At 42.4% G+C, this 27,649-nt stretch overlaps 1 protein-coding gene across 2 annotated transcripts in view; it reads right to left on the minus strand.

Annotated features, from left to right (window-relative positions):
• Positions 1-27,649, minus strand: part of PRKAG2 (protein kinase AMP-activated non-catalytic subunit gamma 2) — a gene marked incomplete at its 5' end in the record, with an annotated part of 209,706 nt that overhangs the window by 127,520 nt on the left and 54,537 nt on the right. For both annotated transcript variants that reach the window (XM_084282200.1, XM_084282201.1), the window contains 2 exons: positions 3,608-3,887; positions 15,969-16,040. In XM_084282200.1, the coding sequence (XP_084138326.1) occupies positions 3,608-3,887; positions 15,969-16,040 (352 nt within the window). The remainder of the gene's footprint in view (positions 1-3,607; positions 3,888-15,968; positions 16,041-27,649) is intronic.

Raw genomic sequence — 27,649 nt, forward strand, 5'->3', positions numbered from 1 at the left:
GTTTGCTGTTTCAAAGCTGTGCATACAGCTAAGGACTTTTTGCGGGAAGGTATCTTTCACTTCAAGGTAGTTATTTAGGTCAGAGTCATGGGGTTGTGGCCAGCTGTTGAACTGGGGTAACCAAAAGGAAAAGACACAAAGATGAGCTTTTGGTTATTGCCAGAGAGAGAGAAAAAAAATATTAAAGATGAGCAAATGCTTTAAAATCCTAGCCTGACACTGGAAAACGTTTTAAACCTCATGTCTGCAGATCACTTTCTGCTTTAATATTGTCCTAACCATTAATATCCTTGCTGAACTGCATATATTAGAGGGACAAAATAACTTCACTGGGAAAAGAGCAGCTACATGGGAAAGAAAACACTGCAAATGTCACACATAGCCTTTGAAATGAAAACAAGCGAGGAAGAAGTTGCTTCCAAGACAAACAAGGGATACACAGAGTAACAGGTTAGTCTGTGTTTTGAACAAGGCGTGGGAGGAGGAAGTGGAGGAAAGACTGGGGATGTTATTTACAAGGAAGACGGCGTATACTTCCCTCACATACTGCTGCAAGATAATAGGGGAAGGAGTGTAGGGTGGGCTCAGTTCAAGTAAAGTGAGGAAAAAAAAACCCACCTACAAACCCTGTGGGCTTTTACCTGGTGCTTTTTTCAGTTGTGGATTGCCTGGGTAAGTGCAGATTTGCTATAAACCAGAAGGGAAGGCTCCAGTGACGAATTTCACAGAGCAGCTGAGGCTGGGAAAGACATCTGGTGGTCTCTGGTCCAGCCCCTGCTCAAAGCAGGGCTGCAACTTCTGGTTGGGGTGCTCAGAGCCTCGTCCTGTAGCTTTATTAAAATCTGCAAGGAAGCAATTTCACAGCCCTCTGGTCCTCTGCTCCAATGCCATGCCACCTCCAACAGGAACATTTGGCTTACGTCTACCTGAAGCTTCCCTCGGGGCCTCCTGGCCTTCCTTTGTGCATCCCTGAGATGCTTTGGCTCTGCCTTCTCCATAACCCCCAATAGATAACTAATGACAGCTAAAAGGTCTTCTCCTCCTCCTTTTCCCCATATACCATGTGCTCCAACCCCGACCAACCTCATTTCATTTCAATAGCATTAACCCATTTCATTTCAATAGTACTAACCCAGCGCCAGCAGCTGATCACCTGTAACAGCAGGCAAGCACAGCTAGTCCACGTGATTTCCGCTCACTGTCCTTTTCGGAAGAAATAAAGCAACCTAAACCTCCTTCCTTTTTACCATGGGTGTCCCAAGCTGCTTGAGAAAATGGGATTTTAATCACTTAGGATGAGGCAATTCTGAGCAGTGAAGCATTCAGGTAGCTTCAGAAATGAAGCCATGTGCTGCTTTGGCTCTTCTCAGAGCTCTGCAGCTTGGCACCTGCACAAAGGTCTGAAATATCTGGTCTGAGGGGTCTCTGAGAAGTCTGGTCACTCAGAAAATGCTCCTCGGCCTACACAGACTTTGTTTTGAGTGGGACATAGTCATTTAACTTAGTGCTTCATGGTACATCGGGTTATTCTTTCTTTGCCACACAGCAGAATGTAAAAGTTTTGCCTGTGAAAAACTACGTAACACAACAAAACTGTTGGTTTTCGTAAGTGTCCTGATATCCTTGTTAAATACAATTCAGTTAAATATAGCACACCCTAAGAGCCTAATTCATTACCAACCCCTGTTTAGCACACTGAATAAAATCTACGTTAACATGACAGAGTGAAGAGCGTGTATCTGCATAAGTGTCTCTTACAGAGAGCTTAACGATGTGAAAGCACCTGGTATGGATTGCTCTGCAGATTAAAAAAAAAAAAAAAAAAAGCTGCAGAATGAGACAAGTTATCAATTTTAATACAAATTTTAGTCAACACACCCTTTGCAAGAGGCCCTAAAAACAAAAGACCACAGACACCGAAGCCCAGCACAATTCCTGCAATGCTCTCTGGAGTCACAGGATCATGGGGATCTTCTGTTAGCTCAGAAATAGCATGGCCCCGTTCCAAGCCCGCCCCTGCGACAGTGATGTGACCTTATCAAAAGGGTTTTGCTGACTACTGGAAGATTTCTTTATTTAAAATTCTGATGTACCTAGCTAGGATCAGACTTAAGCGGTGCTATTTGCTTGGATAACTTAGTCAAAACGTCACACGATGGCTTTGCTATGCAGTGTGTATTGATGCAGCAGCAAGCTCTTCTGGGTGCACTGAATCAGCTCCATACTCCCTGTGCAACATTGAAACCTATCTGGACCAGCAAAAAGAGCTCAGATGAACTGTAATTATTGTGAGGCTTGAGAAAAAGGGGAGCATAAATAGCATGTTTAAACTTTAAGTTGAGAAGAGCAAATGCCCTTGAATAGAGTGATGCTTGCTATTCAGTTGGTGTCCTTCAGAAACACTGACTCTCCTGCTTTTAGTCTCCTGAAGGTGTTTCAGAGACAGGCAAGGACTGGAAAAGGTGCCGTTTCAACTAAGCTGCAGCAGAATAAACAGAAACAAAAAGAAAAATCCAATACGGGTCTGTATAGCTGTGTTCACGTGCACAGAAGTCGCTATGAAATGATTTGTTCTGATTAAAGCCAGCATTTTGAAGAGAAATTGTGATGATGAAGGTGCTTCTACACTATTTATAAGCCACAGAAAATTATCAATGTTTTGCAGTAAACATACAGCCACATTTGTGTATATGCATCACTAATTCTGCACCTAGATTGTCTCAGAAGATCTGACCAAAAACATATGTCATTATTTCTTCTGTCAGCAGAAAGGAAAGTCTGACAGTCCAGCACCTTCAGTGGCACGATGTTGTTCCTCTCTTTCCCCTGTAACTCAGTCCTCTTCCTGCAGCCAATATCCCCTAGACAGAGTGGCCACAACTGCTTGTAGATTGACCCTGGGAACCTTTGCTCAATGAGAAAGCCTTAAAATCAAAGCCTTTTCTCAACCCTGCTCATTTGAGTTGTAGAAATGGTATATTAGTCCACGGGCTGGTGAAGAAGCAAAATTTGTTCCTGATGCAAAGTAGGCAACTGCTCTGAACCATGGAGGTCTACCACATCCTTCACGCTGCAAAGGAGCTCAAACACCCCTTTGGTGATCATTTGATCAGAAACACGTACCATTTATCGCTATCTAGTCAAGGCTTCTATTTTTCCCCAACAACAGGGCAAAGAGATACCAGATAGAAACCTGCTGAAATTCTCCATGGAGTCTACAGAAACAAGCCTCCCTCAGCTCCCGAGACGAGGTCCCTTCTGTGCCCACCTCCACCACAAACCCCATGACTGCTCGAGTTCTTCTTGAGCCCTGGAGCTGACACCCAACCAGCCCTGGTGAAACTGTTTGCGAACTCCCCCTGACACAGGAGCAGGATTCCTAGGGAAAGTTTTGAAGCGTGATTTCCCTCCTCAGCCCTGTGCAGGTGTCCTGCATAAGTCATTCCCTACTTGCCAGCCAAAACAACCCCAAACACATGGTCAGTGAAAGCAATAACAAACAATTAGCACATGCCTCATCTGCACTTACTTCACTACCGCAGGTAAAGAATGGGCCAAGCCCAGAGGTACTGTGTATCTTCCTGAAATAACATGAGCAATTTCTTACTTTTTCTTGATCTGGAGAAAAACTTGATGCCCCCAGGAGAGGTAGACGGGTTAGAATTGGGGGAGGACTCTTTGGAGGAGGACCTGAAGATCCCACTGAAGCTCATTCGGCGTGGGGAGCGTGGGGGAGACTCCTGGTAGGGGAAGGGGAAGACTGTTTTGGGTGAGCCGGGGCTATGTTTGGATCTCACAGGGGCAGAAACGGGACTGGAAGGTCGGTTCTGGAGCCCTTTGGAGAAAAGGCCTTTTGAAGGGCTGCCTGCAGAGTAGCTTTCTTCCACCTGAGGAGAAGAGAAAAAAGGAAGAAAAAGAAAAAGCACCATTAATTCACTTCGGCTTGTGCCACTGGGATCTCAGAACTTGTCTCAACACAGTCATTCCTGTTTATTTGGGCTATGGATTAGCCAGGCCTGCCTGCACTAACACGTATGATGCATAAGTGCCACCTCTCTGGGCTCCATGCTGCCTGTTAAAGATGACCTGAATTTCACCAAAAAAGTAAAATTATGTGCATAGACTTTATTATCACACATACAATTCTGGATATTTTTAGTAAAAAAATGTATTTTTTTATTTTATTAACCACATATTCTTATTCCTTCCCTGGAAAACTTAAAGGTGACTGGCAATAAATATAGATAGGGCAAACACAGTACCCTAAAGTCTTCCTCTTGCATTTAAGCACCCATCTGTGGAGGAGACTTAAGTCTCCTCCACACGATACAGCACAGCAGAGAGCACAAGTTCCCAAGCACCTGGCAGGTCTCTACAACGCCAGGCACTGCTACTTTCAACTCCAGTCCCAAAATAGAGAGACCATTTTAGACCAGCAATGTTCTAGCTAATTAGCCTGGCCTCCAGTTTGGGCATGACCTTTCCAACAGCTCTGTCTCTTCTGGGACCTGTGCTGGCTTTCCAGCCAGCAGGAATATCTGTGCACAACATAGCACAGCACTGTGCGGGCTCGCCCAGCGAGGGAGTGGGGGGAAATCCAGAAAAACAACCCAAAAAAAGGAGCAAAGATGAAATTCTCCCCACATGCAATTAACAGAAGCCTACCCAAACCGCTGTGGGATTTGCCTGTGCCTGAGCTATATGCAGAGTTTATTTCCTTCTGGGTGAACAAAACACTCCTGTGGGCATGAGGCTTCTTTTTTAGCTGGGGTCATTTCTCATGAATGAAGGGCCTTGTTTCTGGCAGACGGCAGCACCGAGTTTCAGGTCTGCAGGGAAGGTAAAAGCAAAGGCCACAACTTACGCACCCATGGGCACAGCGTGCTGCCTCCTGCACAAGGCATGCTGAGGTCCAAGCCATTTGCATGCCTCCTCGCTCCCCAGTTATGCAAAAAAAAAGGGAGGTATGGGGCAGACCACAACTCCTGCCTGCCAGGCACACCCGATATGCGTCAGTCAAGCTGGGCAGGGGTGTTGTTGCCATGGGAGGAACGGTGGGGAAAATAACAGCTTTGATTAGAAAGACTTAAATGAAAAAAAGGATGAAAGCTGGAATGGGTCCTGCTGTGTGGGAACTGCAGAAGGGCCTGCAGAGATCGTGGTCTCTCCTTTGGGAAGGTTCCCAACCTGAAAGGCCTGTGGTACTTCATCTGGGAGATGGGCACCAACAGCATGGGTCACCAGCAGCAACACGGAGCCCCACTGGCATAGCAGAGCCCTGCTATGAACTCTGGCCTGTGCTCCTCTGAGCAGCATGGAAATGGCTGGCAAGATGCACAACTGCTTTTTATACCCGCACACTTATTTTTTATAGCACGGAAAAGAATGTCTTGGCAATACCTGTCCTTTTGCAGAAGCATTAGAGGAGCAGTTGACCTCATGGGGAAATTTTTGGAATGGATAAATCAATTCTAACTAAAGCACTGGATACAAACACCAACAAGAGACTCTTGATTCATCAGAAAAGAAAATACAGTGTTTCATGCTTAATGCAGTGGCCTGAGCCCTCCAACTCCATCATGGTTTTGTGTGCAGTCTTGAAAACTCATTTCTATTCCACATCTATTCTTCTGTGAGGACAGTATCTCCTCAAGTACCACTCTAAGTCCTCTGGCACACAGATTGTCTCGTGGTAAGTATTTATCATGAAGAATAGGGAAGAATCCCTCAGCTGAGACTTGGAATAATTAACGTGCTATAAATAAATTAATAGAAAACCTGCATTTTTGTTATGGGTAAACAGTCTCAAAGTGGTAACTTTTTCATAAAAGCTCATTAACTTCACTAAAATATCATCTGTAAATCATCTGAGACTCCTTACACGTGGTTCTCTTCTAACTACACAGCCCAGGAAACAACCAAGTAGCACAACAGCACCTCCATTCTACTGCTAAATCCACTGCCTGAAAGCTGGGAGTAAGAAGTACATTTTCAAGTTCATTTTGCTCATAATACAAATCTGCCACCACTACTATAATTTAGGACTGTTTCCAAGATTGTAATTTCATTATATTGTTTTTCCTAAAGTGACAAGCGATGAAATTTGTAAAGCTAAGAGAAGGACGTCCTTCTGGTGCCACCTTTAATATTTCATGCATCTTTTTTTGCATGCTTATTTGATTATAACCAAACACGGACAGCAGACACTTCGAAAGACTATGCTGTCTTCACGGGATAAAGCAATTCTAGAAATGTAAAATGTCAAGGAACAATTTGTCAAATAAAATCAGTATTGCCTTGCACGCACAAGCCAGACATGGAAGCAAAATGTTCTCGAATTCTGAAGAGAAGCAGTGGGATGTTTTTATTTATTGCAATCACAACCAGTTGCTTTCCCTCCATCACGCCAGGCAGTTGAATTAGCTAATTGTTAGAGCACCAGGGGCACACTGCTAAATACACATGTGCATGCTACTAAATTAAAGGAAATTACTACAATGAATTCTTCCCCAGCTGCTCCACACATTAATTACACAAAGGTTACACCCCCCATCAAAGAGGATAAATACCTGTGATTTTGCTTGGGGAATTGCATCAGTATTTCTTTCTTAGAGTATTATTGGAGGCTAATGATTGCGAGTTTTTAAAGATGATTAGGTGCTTCTCTGAATAAAATCAGCAGTAACGACAGCTATGACAGCACACGGAAAAGTCACAAGGCGATATTAATTTCCAGGCATCAGCTGGGAATGCAGAAGGATCTCTGCTGTGGAAGAAACTGCAGCATCCGATGCAGACCCAGAGTGACGACTCCAGCAGTGCTGCTGGAGGAAGGCTGCACAGCTAGATGGGTCCTCAGCCTGTTCTGCATGCTTTTGGGGTTAATATCCTTGAAGCTGTGACAGGCAGGTGGGAACAAAACTCCCACACATGCTTCTGAAATATAACTGTTTCCCCTGCTGAGCTGTAGCAGCAAGACAGTATTGCACCTTGGATTCTCACATTAATAACCCTTTTAGATCAATTTGTGATGGCCCAGGAAAGCCAGTGAAGTGAGAATGAGCAGAAATATGAATCACACCTAGCAAATACACACAGTGACGGGGCTCATTTGACCCTGGCTGGATAATTGGGCTTTTGGAGATAAGTAGTGCAAACACCCGATGGAAGTACAATACAAATCAATGCACAAATAAGGCCTAATTAAACAAATTCAAAAACTGCCTGAAGTATGAAGATTGTTCACTTAAATAAAAATAAATAAATAAATCAAAACCAAACAACTACCAACAAAACATCCCCTGTGTTGGCTTTGTGCAGAACCTACATGGGGTCCTTGAGCCTTACAACTGGTGATGCTGGAGAAGCAGAAATCTCAGCTTCTGAGCTCAGGTCTGCAGAGAACAGAGCAGCTGGAATAGGGCTAAACTAGCAGATGGGTAATAGAAGAATAAACGAGTGCCAGTGCAGCCCTACCCTCAGTCTGCAGGGATGTGCTCCCCGCTGAGGTTAAGCAGCTGAGCAGAGCCCCATGCTTGATTACATGTGCTGTTTCTGGTGACTGGCTTTAGCTGTTTAAGGCTTACATAGCACTGAGTAAATGTATCCCCAAATGCCATAAGACTACCACCAGTGTTCATGCTTCAGAGCACAAAAGGATCCTCAGCTGGGGACTGGGGGGAAACCTTGCCACGTTTTATAAACTGAGTGATCTTAGGCAGGCTCCTAAAATGTATCCAGAGCCAGCTGCTGTTGAAAATAAAGCAACAGAATGAGAGGAGAGTTGCACTGCTTTACATGGAGCAGACGTGCTTTCAGTTTTCTGAATGGAACGTAAAGTGGTAGCTTGGCACCTGTCCCGAGCTGGGCAGCTCTGGAAGATTTCATCTCAGCAAACAGCATCCTCACGGCTCCCCTTGTCCTTTCACCTGGATGAGGGGCTCTCTGCCTCCCTAATCTCTTCTTCCTTTCCCACAACAATTCACACTGATGGCTCAGAGCCATTCCATGATGGACCAGCAGGCCTGCATTTTCATTTCCCATGGTCATTTTCAACAAACTCCTTGATGACAAAAATCCCAGCATAAACCCCCACCAGTTCCAGACTACCCCATACCAGTGAGCGAGATACAGCTGGACACAGGCCCAAACCATCACACAGATTTTTTTTTGTTTTCCCTGCTTGCTTACCACCCGCTGAGGATTTAACCTGTGCTGTGAGCACTCCCCAGGCACTACCTGGGTTTGGGGAGAGCTCAGGCAAGAGACAGGCCCAGACTGCATGTGGCCACCCTGTGCTAGTGAGTTCAAGAGTCTGGCCCTACGGCAGGACTGGGCCCAAACCCAGCATTTCTGGAGCAAGCGAACTGTCCCTGACCTCTCTTACTACTACTATTGACGTATCCTAAGTATCTTGTGCTGGTAGGAATTATCCATCCTGAAGATCTTCCAGATCTTCCTGTATAAGGCACTTCTCTACATTCAAAAACACCCCCCTGTCTTTGTATCCCCAACAATTTTCATTAGAATTTCTATTTTTCTGTGCCTTACTACCAAAGTTCAGCCCAAGGACTGATGTTGGGAAGTGCCACCAGCTCTGTCCCTCCACCCAAGTCATCCTTTCGATACCAGCCTGCCATCTTTACATTGAAATATTTTCTTACCTATTTGCAATCTTCTTATTTTACAAGAAAGATTAAAGCACATTACATTGAATCACCGTATGATAACCCCCAATGCAATGCACTGAAACCAAACTATTTGTCCTTCACCACAAACCAGACTCTCATCATCCACACATGAGCCGTCTCAGTCCTGCCTCTTCTCACACACAGACACAAGTTTTCCCAACATTGTCATTTTCTTTCTCCTGCTTTGTATTGAAATTTGGATCCCTTTTCTCTTTTGCCAACTTATGTCCTCTCTAGGAAGCCATCTGTGTTCCCAGCCTAGAATTTAAGGACTGCTTAACTGCAGGGAAGAGAAGTGTCCTGTCGAAGAGTTGTGGCCAGAAGAATGAATGAGCTGTGCTGAGAAGACTCTGACCATGAGCAGGCAGAAGCTGCGTCAGACCCGGAGAAACCCTAGCTCTGTCCTTGTCCTTACCCCAGCATTTCTCTGCAGCCATCTCCAGTGCTCTCCTAGAGTCAGAGGGCCCTTTGATAGGCACACAGCCTCCCTCAGAGATGCCCTTATTGCCTACTTCAGGAATCACCTTGGATTTTCATATTCCTTCTCCATTTTGGACAAACTCATCTCTCCTTGGATGTGCTACAGCTCCCCTCTGGGGTGACTGACTCCTGCCACAATCCCTTCCCATCTGGGATTTACAAAGCTCAGTATCTCTGAAAAATCTCTGGCTTTGAGTCAGTTACTGGTGAATTTAGATTCATTTTCAGAACAGTCTGAAAATAAATAAATAAATTAAAAGAAAGAAACCAACACCCTGTATGGAATACGAACGGGCTCAAACGAAACAGCCCCAAAGCTTCAAAATGTTTCCGAATTTAAGTGGAAGTTATTAAAAGTTCCTGAGCTCTGCTCATTTCTTCTCCAGCTCCAAAAAATTAGCACACTTATGGAGCATTTGAGTTTTGTTTGCTTTTACAACAGTGAGTTATTTGACCTTTATTTTGCCTCTTCTCTTAAAAAAAAAAATTGGAAGGCGAATAACAGGAAAGGAATCGCCTCCCACCATCCTTGTCAGGGACAGTAAGCACAATTAAAGACGACACACCAGATAGATGTCTGCACTTATTTCCTGCCCTTCTGCTGAATCTCAATAAAAAAGCCCTTTGATAAACTTAATTGGATGATTCCCTCATTCTGGTGGAATAAAAGAGCTCACAGAATCACAAGAACTGACTTCATTAGTCCGAAAGGTAATGAAGGACTTACTCTCCCAGGCACCATGAGGCTGCATTCACCACCATTAGTTCCCTTGGTTCTGCATGAGCAATAACAATTGGGATGACAACGTGTTTTACGGGATCAGAGATGTCACTTCCCAAAATTAAAGTACAATGACACTTCCCAAAATTAAAATACAATGGGATGAGGCTGGCTGATCTGGCAGGCCCTGAGAGCCCTGAATGGCCATCCGGATGGTCAGGGTTGGGTTTCCCACAGCAAGCAGGAGCATGCTGGAAGGAAGGTGAAAGCAGGGCTGGCTCCAGGTGAGATGAGGATGGCTCCTGGTTCTGTTTCCTAACCAGAAACGTTTCTGTCGAAGCAGCAGAGGGGAAGGAGGCAGGCATAGGTCAGTGCAGACATTGTCACACGTGTCCTTGTGCCAAGGCTCGCTGCATCCACTGCAGGTGCCCCGTGCCGAGGCTGCCGCAGTGCCCGGGACATGCTCCCCATCCTTCCTGCTGAGGCCAGCTCATTGTTCACAAAGAAACGGATAACTAAAGGCTGAGAAAAAATAAATCAAAAGGAGATTTGTTGTCTGGGAGAGAGGGGGATAAAAATCAGACTTTTTTTGCTTCTCATCCCTGTTCTACCATTTATGAGTCACCGCACAAAGTGAAAACAATGCTGGGACCAGAACCAGGGCAAAGCGCTCCCCTGAGTCTTTCAGTACTGGAGTCATTCCTCAGATCTTTTCTGATCCTAGTTCATCAACATTTTCCTGCATTACTGACAGCAGAACTGTAAGTCAGTGACAGATGCAGTCATAACAAAACCTACATTTTGTCCTGTTCATTGGTTTGCACGTCCAAAAAAACAGAGTAATCCTTTAGCCATCACATCACATCCTGAATTTATGTACAGATGATTACCTACAGCTGCTCTCAAAACCTAATCAAAGTTTTATGAAAGATTTTCCAAAAATAAAGTCTTCATTATTTGCTCCTAGGTGTAACTGCTCAGTTTGGCCAACCTGAGATGGGCAGTCTGCTTGTAAAATGTGTTTTAAGTGACTCAGGTTGTTCTGCGTTGGAGAGTTTCCTGCTCTCTTCCCCCTCATTTTTCTATGAACTACAAACTGCAATTTGCAATTTGTACAGTAATGAGCCTGTATTTCTTTCAAGTCACTGATAAAGTAATATATAGTAGACCAACAATATGTTTTGTCTGCCTAGAAACAAAATTCTCCACTGATGAGTCTCAACTTATTTTATCAGCCAGGTTTTATTCACTTAGTAGGCTCCACATTTGGTCAGTATCATTCCACTTTCTTTAATCTAAATGTCCTGTGCTACATTTTTATGTGTATGACACCAATACATTTTCCAACTAAATTTATAATCTCATTTAAAAAGCCAAATTCTCCCATAAAGAACTGTTTGCCATTAATTCCAATCAAAATGAGTCTATTGTAATAGCATTATTAACTATCCAATATTAGATATTTAATTGTTTTACCCAGGACTAATGCCACACTGACAAATCCGAAAATTATCCTAATTACAGGCATTGTAAATATTAACATAATAATTGCTTTTTTTTTTTTTTTTTTTTTTTTTTCTTTTTCCAGTCTTTTGCAATCTCCTCTCTGCTCCAAGATTTATTCAAAATCATCACTAATCAGCCAGTTCATTCAGAGCTGTTTTATCAAGGCTGTTTGGGTTTAATTTTAAAATGTCTAGCGGTGGTATCTTCCATTTTAAATGCCCTTGAGTCATTAATGGGACAGAGTCACCATTGTCATCTAAGATAAACATCGTACCTGCTTCTTCTCCATGTAGAGAAAAAAACACTAAATGAACACTCATTTTTCAAACTTTCTCTTATATTTTATTAACAAATCTATTATTTCTCTAAAGTGACAGAGCAATATTATTTTTCAAACTTCTTTTCTTCCTATTCCTCTCCCCTCCATATATAATTTGCTCCCCACGGACAGTTTTCTCATGTCGTTTTCTTCTCACAGTCATTCACAATCCCAGGCTTTCATCTGAAAGCAATGGTTTCCTGTAATTCCCACATCTCTTCCTGTAACCTACATTTTAGATGAAAGATCTATAAATATTCCAAGTGTTAACAGCTCTAAAATTGCTAGTGCCACCTTGGTGCAGAGGGGCACTCATCACTGACTGCCACCCTGCCACATCTTGCCATCATTATTTTCTGTTCTCCAGCTCAACATCATTCAGGATTCTCTAGTCCTCTAAACCTTCCCCCCCACACCCCCCCACTTCTGCTGTCTTTTCCCAGACTGAGGCAATCTAGTATATTTAATTGTGTCTTAACTCCTAGTTATCCTCATCTATACTAATGTATTTAATGATCCTGTAAGGTCATTCTGCGAGAATTAAAGCCAATTCTGGAGAGTCTTTGAGTATGGGGCAATCAGTAGCACCAAGAATTTTGGACAAAACCACCAGCACAAGTATTAAAGCACTTTGTCAGGCAACAAGAAAGGCCACAATATCTGCTACAGGCACAAGAGCCACCTTGCTGCATCAAATCACACCAAAAAAAACCTCTGCAAGAGTCTGCAGAAAATTATACTCTGCCTTCAAGAGAGGAAGGTGAAAACCACACTGTCCCCTTCCTGCAGTCAGGTTACAAAGCAAAGAAGAATACATCAGCTATAATAATAACAATGCCAAAGAAAGTGATCAAGGCTAAACTTCATGAAATATATGCCACATTCCCACCACTGCCAAAAAATTCTGACGTGAGAAAGTAATTCTGCACTTGAGTTCCTAGCTGTGAAATGAGGATTATTGTCACAGAATGATGATTGAGAGGCACTCACATGGTGAAGTGTTGAGAATCCTTGTGAAATATGTTAATACAATTTCTAAAAGCTTTTCACAAAAAAAAAAAAAAAACACCACTGGTATTAAATTAATCACAGATCAGATAGACAGGCTGTGAACTACTCTTCTCTAACTTGATATATAGCCCAGGTGACAGAAGACTTAAGTGCAGGAAGACATCTCTGATTAATTGCCAGTCTCCAACATGGCTGGTGAATGGAAAAGTCATGGTATTGATGAAATATTGGCTTAGAGAATGCAAAAGTTACAGATCACACTGTGATTTCAAACTTGAACAAATAAAAAACATTTCACTTGAAAGTGAACAGTAACTTGGGAACTTCCCTGTCCCCTCTGCAGAGGCCACTGGGATGAGGTTCAACATGGGTAAGTGCCGGGTCCTGCACTTGGGTCACAACAACCCCACGCAGTGCTACAGGCTTGGGGGAGAGTGGCCGGAAAGCTGTGGAGAGGAAAGGGATCTGGGGGTGCTGATTGATGCTCACATGTGCATGAGCCGGCAGTGTGCCCAGGTGGACAAGAAGGCCAACAGCGTCCTGGCCTGTATCAGGAGTAGTGCAGCTAGCAGGAGCAGGGAGGTGATCGTCCCCCTGTACTCTGCTCTGCTGAGGCTGCACCTCAAGTGCTGTGTTCAGCTTTGGGTCCCTCAGTACACGAAGGACATCGAGGCCCTGGAGCACGTCCAGAGCAGGGCTATGAAGCTGGTGAAGGGCCTGGAGCACAAGTCCTGTGAGGAGCAGCTGAAGGCACTGGGGGTGTTCGGTCTAGGGAAGAGGAGGCTCAGGGGAGACCTCATTGCTCTCTGCAACTACCTGGAAGGAAGGGGTGGGGAGCAGGGGTCAGCCTCTTCTCACAGGTAACTGGTGACAGGACCAGAGGGAATGGCCTCAAGTCGTGCCAGTGGAGGTTCAGGTTGGAAATGAGGAGACATTTCTGCTCAGAAAGAGCAGTCAGGCATTGGGACGGGTTGCCCAGGGAGGTGGTGGCGTCACTGTCCCTGGGGGTGTTCAAGGAGAGGTTGGACGTGGTGCCTGGGGACATGGCTTAGTGGGTGACACTGGTGGTAGGGGGATGGTTGGACCAGAGGATCTTGAAGGTCTTTTTCAACACTGATGATTCTATTAACTTCTTTATGTAGCACCAGCAGGACCTGGCAAACTTTTAGTTTAAATGAAATAAGATCCTGCAGTCTGATGCTAGTCATCAACAGCAAAGATCCCATCCTTCACATTAAGGAGAAAAATGATATTTAGAATGAGATGTGTAGCAATGGATTTCATTAGATGATCTGTTTTTTATCATAAGTTGGGCACTGGCAGCTGGTCTTTTATCACTTTGTCGCAGGTTTTGAGCAGAGCTCTTGGTTAGGAAAAAAAATATCTTAGTCTTATACACGCAATCAGAAAGGTCAGTTAAAAAAACAATTTCAGATGTCAAGCCACAAATGATTATTACAAAGTTAATCACACTTCCACATAAAGAATTTGACCCAGGTTTGGGAGGGAAATAAAATGCATCCCCTGAAATTGCAAGAAGGGGTAACTACTGAAATTTCTTCCAGTTCTTCCCAAGTCAACCACTCATTAAAAAAAGTATCCCAAGACCAGTAAGAGAAAAAATGGGGACTTCATAAATGGTAAAGTGGAACTTGTTAAACAATATCACATAACACTACACACAAGGAACATTAGCTTTAGCATGTGTTTTTCTTTGGGACTGAGATTCATGCAGCTTCCATACCTTCCTTTGGGAGAAATCAAGTTTCAATTAGGAACACCTGCACTCTCCCAGCATGACAACCCTTTCCAAAACCATCATATTGTTCACTTTATTCAACCCACCAAAAAAATCCCTTTTGATAACACTGTTTATTTTAGCTTCCTTGGCATCTATGAGTTCCTCTGAGTTCATCAGTGATTCCTGTGTCACAGTCTTAAAAGGTCTGGTGCAGAAAAGAACAATGCTGATGTTATAAACATACTAATTTACTAATAGATTGCAGAAGATTTTAAAAAACTATCCTTTGCTGCGAGGTGTAAAGGAATAGAAACTCATGCTGTCAACAGGGCTAAATTATTATCATTCTAGATGCAGATTAGCTTCACTAAGGAGATATTTATTGCTTCACCTGCCTTGAACTATAACTGCAGACTCTTTGACAAATGGCCTATAACAGGTTTAATCTTCAGAGAGGTCCATATCCTTGTAACTATTGTCATAAGTCTACTGCGTAGACTTATATATAGACTATAGATTATAGTCTATATAGATTATATAGATTATATTATATTATATTATATTATATTATATTATATTATATTATATTATATTATATAGACTATATAATCTATATAGACTATAGATTAGCTTTTGGGGGTATCTATCATTTACAGAAGTCTCTCTCCTCACCAAGTCCTAACTTGGCTGGTAGGGAGCAGACCAACTTGTACATCAATGCTCTGTGAAAATTATGAGGTCAGGAACCTGAACATGATAGATGCTATGCACAATTTTTATTGCTTTGAAGAATGTGTAGGCACTGTCTAACTGGTCCAAAAGTTGTTCATTGAATATGCTCATCTGATCATCTGAAAGTAAGCAGACTCTGAATGTATTGGTTTAATGTAATAGCAAGTTGTTGGAAAAACAAATGCTGGCAATGCCTACAGAAGGATAACCTTGAGTTAATCTCACATCAAGAAGGAAATATTCCATCTTGTTTATGGGTAGATGCTACCACTATGACTCCAGCAATTGCAAGCAGTTTCTTTTGACAGCACCATGGATGGATAGATCAAGGATGCTGAAAAGTTAAACCCTCTGTAGTCTGATGACAGCAATTAGGAGGCAACTCAAGGAAGACAGACAGACAGCCACAGATGCCTATTTGGGCACTGCGTTTCTGTAGAAACACCACAAATTCTGGAAGCTAACTGTTTTCCTGAGAATGCAGTTACCCAATACCACTTTATTGAATTACAACATTACACACAACATGTGCAGTTTCTAAAGGAATATCACCACAGAGGTTATCATTCTTTACAGGTGATAGCATTAAGCACTGTCATGATAAGGCCTGCAAAAATCACAACACTTGCCCTAGAGTATCTCTTTCAATGTGTTAATGGCATGGCAGGAAAGATTAAAATCCCGAGACTTTTTTAAGTCTAATAAATTGTGTTTATCTCCAAGGGACTCAGCCACTACAGTGAAGGTGAAGCTTTGGAAATATCCTACCTTGCGAGAAGCATTTTTGTCTGTGTTCTCCACATCACCGTCCAAGAATGGCATGGCAAAAGAGCTGAGATCCTGCCAGGAGAGAGAAGAAAAAATGATGTCTTATATTAACGTCTTCTTCCTTCCATCAGAGCTCCCATGATTGTAGCCCACTCTGTTATTTCCAAAGTGCCCACTGCTTTACCCATAGCAACTGCCAAAAAGTAATAATGTGGGCTCTGATAATTCTCCTGGCCTGTGAAAGGGAACAGATTTAAGTAACTAGTGAATAGAGAGCCCTTTGCAGCACTTCCAGTTCATCACCATCAAAAGGCATTCAGCATCTGGACAGCCAAAGCAGAAAGTCCTGTAAAAAGTTTCAAAAGGGGGGGTACCCAAATCCCATGGAAAAAAAATGTAGGAAATTACAATCTAACTATAGCCACTTGCTCAGCAAATGACCGATCTGGCCTTTAGTGGGGACTACAATCTTTAAAAAAGTATTTATGGTGATGAAACCTGAATGAGAATATGTCAATGTTCTCAAAATAAGTAACATACATAGTGAAGAGGGAGAAAACAGAAACGTGGTGTTGAGGATGAGATAAACAATTCATTTTCACAAGGTAGAGGAGCCCCTTCTGTGACTAAATTCTGTGCAACTGGAGAAAATAAAGCCATAAGAAAAGCACACATGCTCATCTTTAACTAACAAAAACAAACTGTAATTATATTCTACCTCCTGCCGTCTGTTCTGTTTATGCTACTTCGTGTTCCAGCCACGAGATTTTTAGGGCTCCTTTGTAAACACATAATGAAATTTTCTGTGTTAGTGTCAAGTTTAGCATCTGTCTGATCAGAAAAGTAGATAATGAGTAACTCCATGAGCAAAAACATGGTTGTTAATGTTGCGTGCTGAAGAACTGAGGCTTGGATCCCAAGCCTCAATCTCAAAGTCAGGAAAACCTCCTCAACACAGAGCCTCTCTAATGCAAGGCATCACCCTTTAAATATAATGATTCAGAGCTTCTCTACCATCACATCTGCATCTCATTTAAAATTGCTCAAAACAAAAATAAATAGCAATTTCACTTAAACCTAATTTGAGATTAAATAGAGCTTAATTAAAAATTAGCACTGGCCGGGAAGTCTGCGAGGCTTGCTTGCCAAAAGGCCTTCAGAATTCTGAACAGCCACAGGTCTAATCACATCACATTGTGTAATCATACTAAATCCAAAATATGCTCAAAAATGTGTGTAACTTGGGCATAATCCTTGCAAGTGTTCGAAAATATTCTGGTTACATAATGAACAACAAAAATAAGGAACAAAATATTGAATTACTGGAACTGAAGCACATGGGAGTAACTCGTGCCAAGCTGGAAAGGAAAAAAAAAGCAACCCCACTTGGCCAAACTGGCCCCGAGTCCCTAGGCCACAAACCAAAGTATTCATGACAAATAAGTGTGCTCCAAGCTATGTAAATTCAATGGGAACCATCTACCAAGGCCCAAACTACAAAGCACCAACCCAACTGTGTGTCACCCTCATCACCACGCTTTGCTCGTTTGCAAATGCAAATGTAAGCAAATATTTCAAAACCAAAAGAAGAGTCAATTTGTTCGCTTGTATTTTCATTGTTATCAAGATTTGACAGGGGTTAAACCAGGCACCACAGGACCTTAAAGAGAAACTTCCGTATTAATTTGCTTATTCCTATCACCAATAAAGACCAAAATGACTCATGTATTCCATCTAAAAATTACCTAGCCATAAACAGTGTTTATAAACATTATCAATAAATGGATTATTATATTCCTACTTCATAGATTACCACAATAATTAAATAATAAATCTCTGTGAAGAATTTTAAGAACCTAATGGAAAGTTACACAAAATCATATCCCCTCATGTTTACTTTAATTTAGCCAAAGGATTTACCGACACTTTCTTTGACCCATCGTTGGTAGTGAAGAAGCTGGAATCTGATGTGTGCTAAATCATTTTCCATTAAATAAATCAAGGAAATAATACCTTTTGAGCTCCACATGTTAGCATCCCTATATCCCTACTTTTTGTAATTCACAAGGAGAAGACCTGCAGTTTGGGAAGGCTGGAGCCTGGAGGAAGAAAGTTGGTTTTTAAGGGGACACATACCTAGCAATTAGGGTTGAAAAAGCTGTCCAGGAAACCTGGAGCAGCTGGGAATGAAACCATTACTTCTCTTTTGAGCAGAAATGTTCAAAAACAGGAAGAGGTAGGTAGGCAGAATTATTTTCCTACCAGCTAAATTTCAGTTGCCAGTTACAATTCCAAGCTTAAAAATGGATACATGCTATATTCTAAAGCCTAGAAGTATGAAACCCACCTGATGATTTTATTCTATTTTGTAACTCTCAGATTCGATGGAGGTAAGTTTCCTTCATCTGTTTTCAAATGCAGAAACAGTACATCTCTACTTACAGGTGGAAATAACTGGAGCCATACCAGAGCCTCCCTGGACAACATGAGACCTTTCTTTGTCTGCTAGCGAACATTTAAGCAGGATAATTTTATTTGTAGTCCCATGACAGAGTCTGTAAGCGGCTACCTAACAATATTTTCATCTTTCTCTTCTTCATGAGACTCCAGTTACAGAAGGAAAAAATGCATATATCAAAAGCCAGGCTGCAAATAGTGCTCTCTCAATTCCAGCCTGTTGGTTAAGCAAGGAAATCTTGGGTGTTTATTTGCTTTTTGTGTCTCTGCAGAATATAGAACAGATAATTTCTTTTTTTTTGTGTTGTTCTACATCCAGAAGCATATGCAGCTACAGGGTTGATGACACAGTACCTCTTAAAAAAAAAAAAAAGGGACTGCTCCAAAAGTGTTGCAAAACACCTGTAACACCTCTTGACAAGCCAGTGGTTCAGCCTTAGCTCTTATTCCGTACCTGACTGCTCTGATTTTATGCTAACTGATACACATTGAAGGCTTGCTCTGCCATCATCCTAGGACTTAAACTAGTCTTAGGCAGCTTTTTCACTTCTACAGAAAGCTGGCGATGCTGTTATCCACTAGCCCTCTCCAGCTCTGCTTCATTACACTTGGTATAAATGCTCTAGAAAATCCCATGTTTTGGGGAGACATTAGAAAAACTTCTGCAAAGGTGTACAGTGATGTGTTGGTAAGAGCAAGATCCTTCTCATTTGAGACTGCAGAGCCCTGGCTGAAGACTAAACGGCATCACTCCTTGTATCCATCATTTCTGCATCACATCCTTGGAGAGAAAACTTCTACAGAGACCAAAGTCTGTGCTCATCCCTGTAGTGGGAAAGGCTTCCAGAGGCTGCAGCTCCTAGTGGTGCTAACCTGGAATTAAGGTTATTCAAAGTCTATTTTGTAAAGTTTTGTGAGCTTTCCTGTCATGCTTCTGTTCCTCAGGAGGTCCTTCCCATTGCTCAGTGCAGACCAGCAGCCAGACATCGGTCCTGTCATGCCCCATTAGAAAAAATGAGCTCTTGAACAGTTTAGATTTACTTTACAGCCACAAGGCTGGTTTAGATTTATATCCAGACACACACACAGAGCTACATCACTCCTTCCTGATTCCTCTCTTTTTCCTTGGACAACACTTGTATCAGAATACTTGGAAATATATGAAAAGAAGGAAGAATAAAGATTTTGTTATTGGATATCTTGGGAAGACAACAACAACAAAAAAGTCCCTTTCTCAGAACTGTTTTGGAGCATAGGAAGGAAAACCACATTTTAGGATACAGAAAGCAAATATATCAGCTGGCAACATGCAGCCAAATGGCAGCAGGAGCAAGGTTTGGTTCGCCAAGCAATTTTTCACCTTTTCCAACCAGTTTCAGTTTCTTTCCTTACCAGGGAGAATTCCTGCCAAAAAAAGCCTGCCCAGACACGCTGGTCTGGACGCGGCTGCAGTTGGGGACCTTGGTGTCAGAAAAGAGTTTCCAGCAATTCTGTTGCAGAGGCAGCAGGCTTAAATAACAAACCACTAAAGCCTTGAATCCAGTAAGCAACGTAGTTGGAATAAAAAGGATTTATTATTATTATTGTTATTTTTTTTTGTTGTTTCAAGGCTGCTTTGGCAGCCAGGCTAAAAGAGCTTCCCTGCAATAGCTGAAGCTGGTGAGCCAGTAAGGCATAACAGGATGGGCTGTGAATGACAGGTCAGAGACCTAAGTGTTTTGGGTGGGAGTAAGACTTGTTTTATGGTTCTGATCAACAGTGGTCTACCCATCTTTCTCCTCAAAGGAAAAGGGGGAGAAAATACGATGAAAAGGGCTCAAGGGTTGAGATAAGGACAGGGAGGTCACTCACCATTTATTGTCACGGGCAAAACAGACTCAGCATAGGGAGATTAAAATAATTTATTGCCTATCATTAGTGGAGTAGAACAATGAAAAAACAAAAGCAAACCACAAACACCCCACGGCCCATCTCTGATGTAAGGCTGAGTCCCTCTGCTATAAAAAACTTCGGGAGCCCAGCGGAGGTAGTAGCAGCATCATGCAGTCCTGACTACTGATGGTCCCACCTATGAGACATCACTTTTCTGCTTCACTAACTTCTATGTATGGGCTAGGACTGCACCAAATTTAAGGACGTGAGATGCCTGTCAGACAACGCAGTCTCTTTGCAAAATATAACTCAGGCAGGAGGTAACAATTTACTGAGATGGTTTCTCAATAAGGGGAGATGGCTCCTTTAATAAAATAAAGAAAACAAGAGACTGAGAAATTAAGACAAGAGTGCCAAAGAGTGCTGATCTCATAAAGCACTGCTAAAAATCGCACTCAGCATCTCAGCTTTACAAGCCTCTCGGGGTCTCCTCTTCTGCTAACATTACTGAGCATGTCAACTGTCCTACCAAGGACAAAGAAATTCAGGATATTTATTCACATAGTTGTGAACCACTTCTTTCAGCTCAGTCTGTGCACCAGGAGATTTTTTTTATTTTTTTTTTTTAGATCAGCCTTGGTTTGTACCTATTACAAGCCTATAGGGAATTCTGAATAGTAAATATACTACATATGCTAATAGCCTGTGAGCAGAATCCAAACTTTGAACTCTGTGGAATAGGGTGCATAACTAAACAGCTCTGATTGCATTCAAATTTTTCTTTTATGAGAAGAAGCCTTTTACGGTTTATATCAACTCAAATATTCCTATTGCACATGGAATGATTCAAAACTGACCTACACGGGAATTTCTATCCCTCTGATTCTGTTGTTTTGATATAACAGGCATAGTATCGTAGGACTTGCTACACGGCTTTATTCCTTTAGGAGTAGGTTGCTCATTGCTTTCCTTTTCTCCCTCCCCCATGCCATCTAGACTGCAGCATGTGTTTTGGAGACAGATATATAAATTGCACTGTGAGACATAGGATGCTGGTGACTAAGTCTCAGGATGACTCAATGGGAGTGGGCAGTAACAGATGTACAAAGCTGGTTACATTTGTGCAAGCCAGCTTTGTACTTCACAGGGCTATGGCAATTTGTGTACTGTTACTTTTAAGGCTGTTCACATTAAAAATGAACAATTGAGTGGGTCTGGACAGTTTGAGATGGTAGAAATGAGCTATAGAGGCTTTATTTTGTCCACAGCATGAAGATGCCAGAAGCACCGTGGTCCTTGGTGACTGTGCAGGACCAGTTGCACAAAATTCAGTGTCAAGGTGGACATAGCACCAGACTTGAACTAACAGAGGGTGTAACACCCTAATTTTTTAAAATAAGTTAAAATAAATAAATGACCTGCCTGTAAGAAATGGGAAATATTCAGTCCCAAAGAGGCACAATCTAAAAAGTTAGGGAGCTATGGCTGGCTGAAATCCAACACAGAACTCAGTATGTGAAGATCACCATCCATCTGGTGATTATTCAATGTCCTATAGCAAAAAAAAAACTTGGCAGTCTCAGCTGCAATAACAAACAAGCAAAGAACTAAAGAGTTTCTGAAGCTACTTCTCCCCTGTTCTCACTTGTGGGTTGCCTGGCTTGAGTTGCCACCACTTGATCTGAAAGAGCTGCTAAAACTGAGAATTTCTCAGAGAAGGGGATAGAGATAGAAATGAAACCTGTAATTCCTTGGTATTTCCCTCAAACAGCTGTCCAAGCTGCTCATCCTGAGTTATCCTGACCATGAGACACTGGCAGCCTCCAGCACACCCTTCCAAACCTCTCGACTGATCCTGACCTTAAACTACAGCCAGCAGCCCACAGCAAGCGTACCTCTTCTTCTGAGGCTGTAGGCAAGGTTCATAAAAAAAACCTGCCAAGAGATTGTGGATTGCTTTTTGTTTTTCTCTCAATCTCAGAACTAAATCACCAGAACACATTCCTACACTGCTCACGGAAAAGCTGAAATTTTCTTTCAAGTCTCTGCTCTCCTGCCAGGAAACACCTCGGTATCTTCTTGGTGATTCAGCCTTTGCAACCGAGCTGAGCACAGCCTGGAGCACTCAGACCTGGGGTGGGATGTGATGTCCACAGAGCCCAGGGTGGTACAGAAACATTGTGATGAAGAGCACTGCTCTCGCCTAACCAGAACATCACACACCATCACCGGGGGATCTCCAACACAGCCTGAGCAAGATCCCCATGCACACGACAGTCTGGTTTGTCAGCTCCTCCACACCAAGAACCACACAGCACGGTGACTGGCAGCATGCGTATTACAACAGCAGACGGACAACCTAGCGAAAGCGTAAATAACAAAATGTCATTAAAAAAAATAAAAGAAAGAAAAAGAACAGCAGAGCAAGCAAGTCAGGGAGGAAAACAAAATTCTCAATATTCCCTGTGACACCACGGTCCACACGCAGTGTCTGCAGTGGCTGGCTCCTGCACGTATCCAGCCTATGGAAAAAATCTGTTGCTTTTTAGATGTTGCAGCTTGCTTTACAAGCATGAAGCTGCCTACTAACAGGGGAGCAAGGCTGGATGTCCCCCAGTGCTCCACAGACTCTGGTGGTTACAAGCTCTTTATTAAGCCCAATTTTTAGGTGCTCAGCCTAAGACAACCTTTCTCTGGCTAGGCATTTTCTCCAAGAAACAACCAAAGTTAAAACAGGCAAGGTGAAAACAGAAGAGAACATACCTCAGCCCTGGTGAATGTGATCAGATGAACAATGAGATGATCGGATGAACGATGAGGGAGTTAAGAAACAACCAGAAGAGATACCACTGCAGGGAGAGATGGCAAGAGACTGCCAATGTTCAGATGGCTCATCTCGGTGCCAACAGAATTGCTTTCCAATACTTACATAAACGAGACACAGAATCCCAAGGTATTTGCAGAGAAAAAGTACACATTTTCTATAAAACATAATGTCAGCCACAGTGGAAGAGCAGAACCACAGGAAACAAAAGATAATTTTGCCATTATGTAATGAAAACACTTGAGACGCTACAGCATGGGGGCAATCTGACGGGATTCAAAGCCGGGATCATCATGAGTCTTTCTAAATCATCTCCATGCTTTATCTGCTTAAGAAATCACTGTAGTTGACATTTTGATGCTTTTCTTCACTCTCTGTAGGCCAAATCTCTTAGAAAAACATTTCCTCAAGGAAGAGCAAAAAGAAACAGAGTCGGAGCCGAAAACCTCCAGCTGACGGCATTATCTGAGAAATCCTTAAAGGGTTCCCCCTTGCATGCATCTCACTAAAAAAGGTGGATTTTCTGCCTGGTGTGAATGCCATAAGCACTTGAACTACAACTATTTTTTGCAGTTCACTGCATCTAGGAAGACAGCTGCCTACTGCCTCCTCTTTCCATTCTTTTCAGTTAATAACCATGAATAATCTCAACAATTAGAAAAAAAATAATAGCTGGAAAGCCAGGTAAGTGCTAAGAGCTGGAAAGCCAGGTAAATGAGGAACCTACTCTGATCAGGAAGTCCCTCAGCTAAAAAAAGAAAGTTAAAAAAAAAAAAAAAGTTTAGAAGCAAAGAGAAAATGAGGTAAGGAAAGGAAGAGCAGGATGGCTCTGTGCTTGGTGTGCTGAAGATCTGAATAGGAACTCAACTGGGACAACTCATAGAGCCCACAATGAAGGAAGATTTCCAAGTTCATGCTTTCCTGATGTACACTCCTTTGTGACTGCAACTGCAGGAAAAAAAAAAAAATCATATCTACAAAATTTACAGTCACTTTGCTATAGCTTTTCTTACAGTTTTAGCACCAACTGTAAAAAGAAAACATTTTTTGCAGGATGCTTAATTTCATAGGATAGACTATTTGTTTTTCTTTTCCCCAAAGAACGGATTCTCCACCCTCTGAGCTCTTTACACATTTTGCTGGAGCTGGCAATGTAAAAAGCCCTCAAGGACAGAAGGAAGATCAAATTTTCAGAGATAATCCAGAAAACACTGTCACAGTCACAGTACAGTACTCTGCCTTAAATCCAGCTTGCATGTCCTTCAGTCTCACCCTAGGCTTTGAGCTGAGAGATGCTGAGAGCTGCAAAGATTTGGTACCTTTATTATTTTTTTCTAGTTAGTGGTGTCATGTAATACTAATAAATTACATTACATTTTTCATCCCGTGGGGATCCAAGCAGCTTTACAAACTGCACATCCAGTCCAGAATTGCTTCACAGGTGGACTTAAGTGATGAGACTTTCATTGCCTGTGCTGACTTCCTGGCTTACCTGGGGGAAAACATCAAGGACAAGATATCTGTCATCGAAAACACTAGTCATCTACCCCACACTTTTTGTCTAGCCTCCCATTACAGAGCTCAGGGAAAAGCCAGCATCTCCACTGGGGTATTTGTTCCCATTCCCCTTGTGCAGGGCTCCAGGGAAAGGTTGGACAACTTGCTTATACTTCGGATGGTTCAGCACAGGATGAACGAACCCTGACTTTCACCTCTCCCTCTTTACCGCCTATGAAGTAGGAATAAAATCACTTATTTTCCCATTTCCCTCTATCTAGAAAGTGAAGCATCCCGAGTAGCAACCGCGTCGTACTACAGGCACGTCTACACGGCAATCACGAGCGTGGCTTAACCCAGCTCGGCACCGCACCGACAGCAGTGTAGCCATGACAACACACGGCCTAGCGTAGGCTGCACAATCCCCGCGGGAGGCTGAGTAAATACTCTGGTAATTTAGCTCACTTTGAGCTCCTCGCTCCCGCTGTTGTACGGCTGTCGGGACTGAGCCGGGCTAATTTACGCCCAGCTTCAATCACGCCTTTGCCTGTGGTCTAGACACGCCATGGGCATCCATACAGTGGGTGGCACAGTGAGATCCCAAACTCTGGCATTTCTAAGTGTTATCAAAATGTACATTTTCTTCACCCAGCTTTGGCTGCTGTATAGAAGACACGGTTAACTCTTTGATGGAGTGAGCACCCATTGGAGTCAAATTGAGGGAGCCACCATGTCCAACTGAAAAAGAATTTAACTTTTAAGTTAAACAAAACAAAACAAAAATTAAGAAAATAGGCCTGCTGTATGACCACGGAGAGAACCCAGTTCATTAGAGAAGGGGCATGATCTAAGGGAAACATCCAAGGGTGAGATCCAAGCACCTCACACTGCCAGACCTCCTCACACCCTGGCCACTTGCTAAGGCTGCCTCTAGGGATGTGCTTCAAAAGCATCACAGCTGTGCTCGGAAAAAGGTGTTAGAAGACAAAAATGACCATCTCTGGAAGAAAGATGGAGAGAATATTTGCCCATCTGGAAAATCTTGTGAACAATGAGACTAATGGAACAAGACATAAAAAGGGATTACTCATTCTCACTTGAGATAGCCATCACTGAAAATATTTTTTTGCAGTGGGTCCAGTTTGGAAATAATCTTCATATGAAATGGGAAAGACAGAAATAACACAGAATAAGGTGTTTTTTTTCCTAGTTACTGTACATGCAATACTAAAATTTTAAAGTGGATATCCCCCCAAATAAATTGCAGCCTTTCAAGGGCTGTGGTTTTTATTGGTATGTACTACTTTTTTTCCAGAAATTGTTCCCCATTTAGATCCAGTACAGGGAAAATGCCTTAAAAATGAGCCATGTGCACTTCTTTAATAAGTCTAATTTCAACTATCTAACTCCTCGTGCCCATTTGAGCACCACGATTACAATGGACCTGGGTGAACACACTGTGGAGAAAAGACAAGTAAGCACACCTATATTCAGGTAAGTCTTATTTAAAACTTAAACTTGATACACGTATATGCACACACATATGTTGCCAAAAGTTGTTTCTGCCGTATGTATTGTTTTTTAAACCCAGCAGACACTGGTGAGCTGTAACAGGCAAACCTGCATTTGGTTTGTCTGGCAGTCTGTACATGAAAATGGTTCAAAAAGCATTTGATCCTGCCTGGAGCGCGTGGGACATGCTTTCAAGCCAGCAGGGTGCTCTGGACACGGTGACAGATGGACAGAGTATGAGCCTGGCATGGGAGAGGCCATTTGAGAAGTGTCGGCTGCTCCAAGACATGTGGCAGACAGTCCCAACCCAGTTTTCACCAAATATCAAACCTCCCTTTGGAATCACCAAGCCAGGCTCTGCCAGAGGCATCACGAGAGACTCTGCTTGTGGCTCACCCCATCATGGACACCCATTGTGCCAAGGGGTTTCACCAAAAACCTCCCAAACAAGCACCAAATCAGGACACAAAAACTAAGGAAAGACAAAAAAGCCATTTTTTTCTCAAGGTGAATTAAAACAACAAGCAGGAAACCTTGATTCAAAATAACATTTTTTATTCTTGCTTGGCTTTCTATTTTTATACAGAGCAGAATACTACCGAAAGCTAAGTTCATGCAAGTAATATGGCCCTCAAAATATATTGGCTATTTTTCTCATTAAAATGAGAATTTCAATCTATGTGTATTAAATAGCTGTGCAGTTATTAATTAGTATGCCTTTAAGTTTTATTGACATTTACTTTGAGCTCCTTTACCTTTTGCATTAGGATGCAAATTTGCATTAGGATGCAAATTGGGCTGCCCACAAACAGGCATTATAAGCAGCAAAATAGCTATTAAAAAAGTGTCTCTTCCATCAGAGGAAGAGGTTAAGTTCATCAAAACATATCAGTTCTAAAAGCAAAAGCATTAGTACCTACAGTGAGAAACAGAAGCAGACTGTCACTGCTGACTGTGCCCTCCAGGGTTCACAAGTGCTAGAGCTCATCTCACAGGGAGTTTTTTTTTCTTTTACTCACATATAACACATGCTCTCATGTAGGAAAACACACGTGGTAAGCATGTATTGAATCATAAAATAGAATCATGGGATGGCTTGGGTTGGAAGGGCCCTTAAAGATCATCTAACTCCATATATTGGGTGTACATATACATGCTAGCAAGCTCTCGGGCTTTTAACTGACAGTTCTCTTAAATGTTGATGATTTCATATTTCTTGGCTCTGAATCAGCTCATCACTGGACCTACATGGGTGGTGAAACATGCCAAAATGGCACAGAGATCTTCTCTTCCTGATGGAAAACCCAGGTCTGTTTACTGCCTGAAGCAGATTGTGGTTACAGGTGATTTCCACCAGCTCTGTGATTTACCTTTAAAGGCTTACAGCAATATTGCTTTTTATTCTCTTAATTTCTTCTTGATGACTGTGATCCTAGTACAAATTCATGTGTTTTTGTTTGTTTGTTTTCAGTGTGCATTTCAAATTGAGGCATTTTTAAAAATAAATATAATTTTTATT

Source organism: Netta rufina (genome assembly GCF_964035555.1).
Source record: "Netta rufina genome assembly, chromosome: 2".
Lineage (NCBI taxonomy): Eukaryota > Metazoa > Chordata > Aves > Anseriformes > Anatidae > Netta > Netta rufina.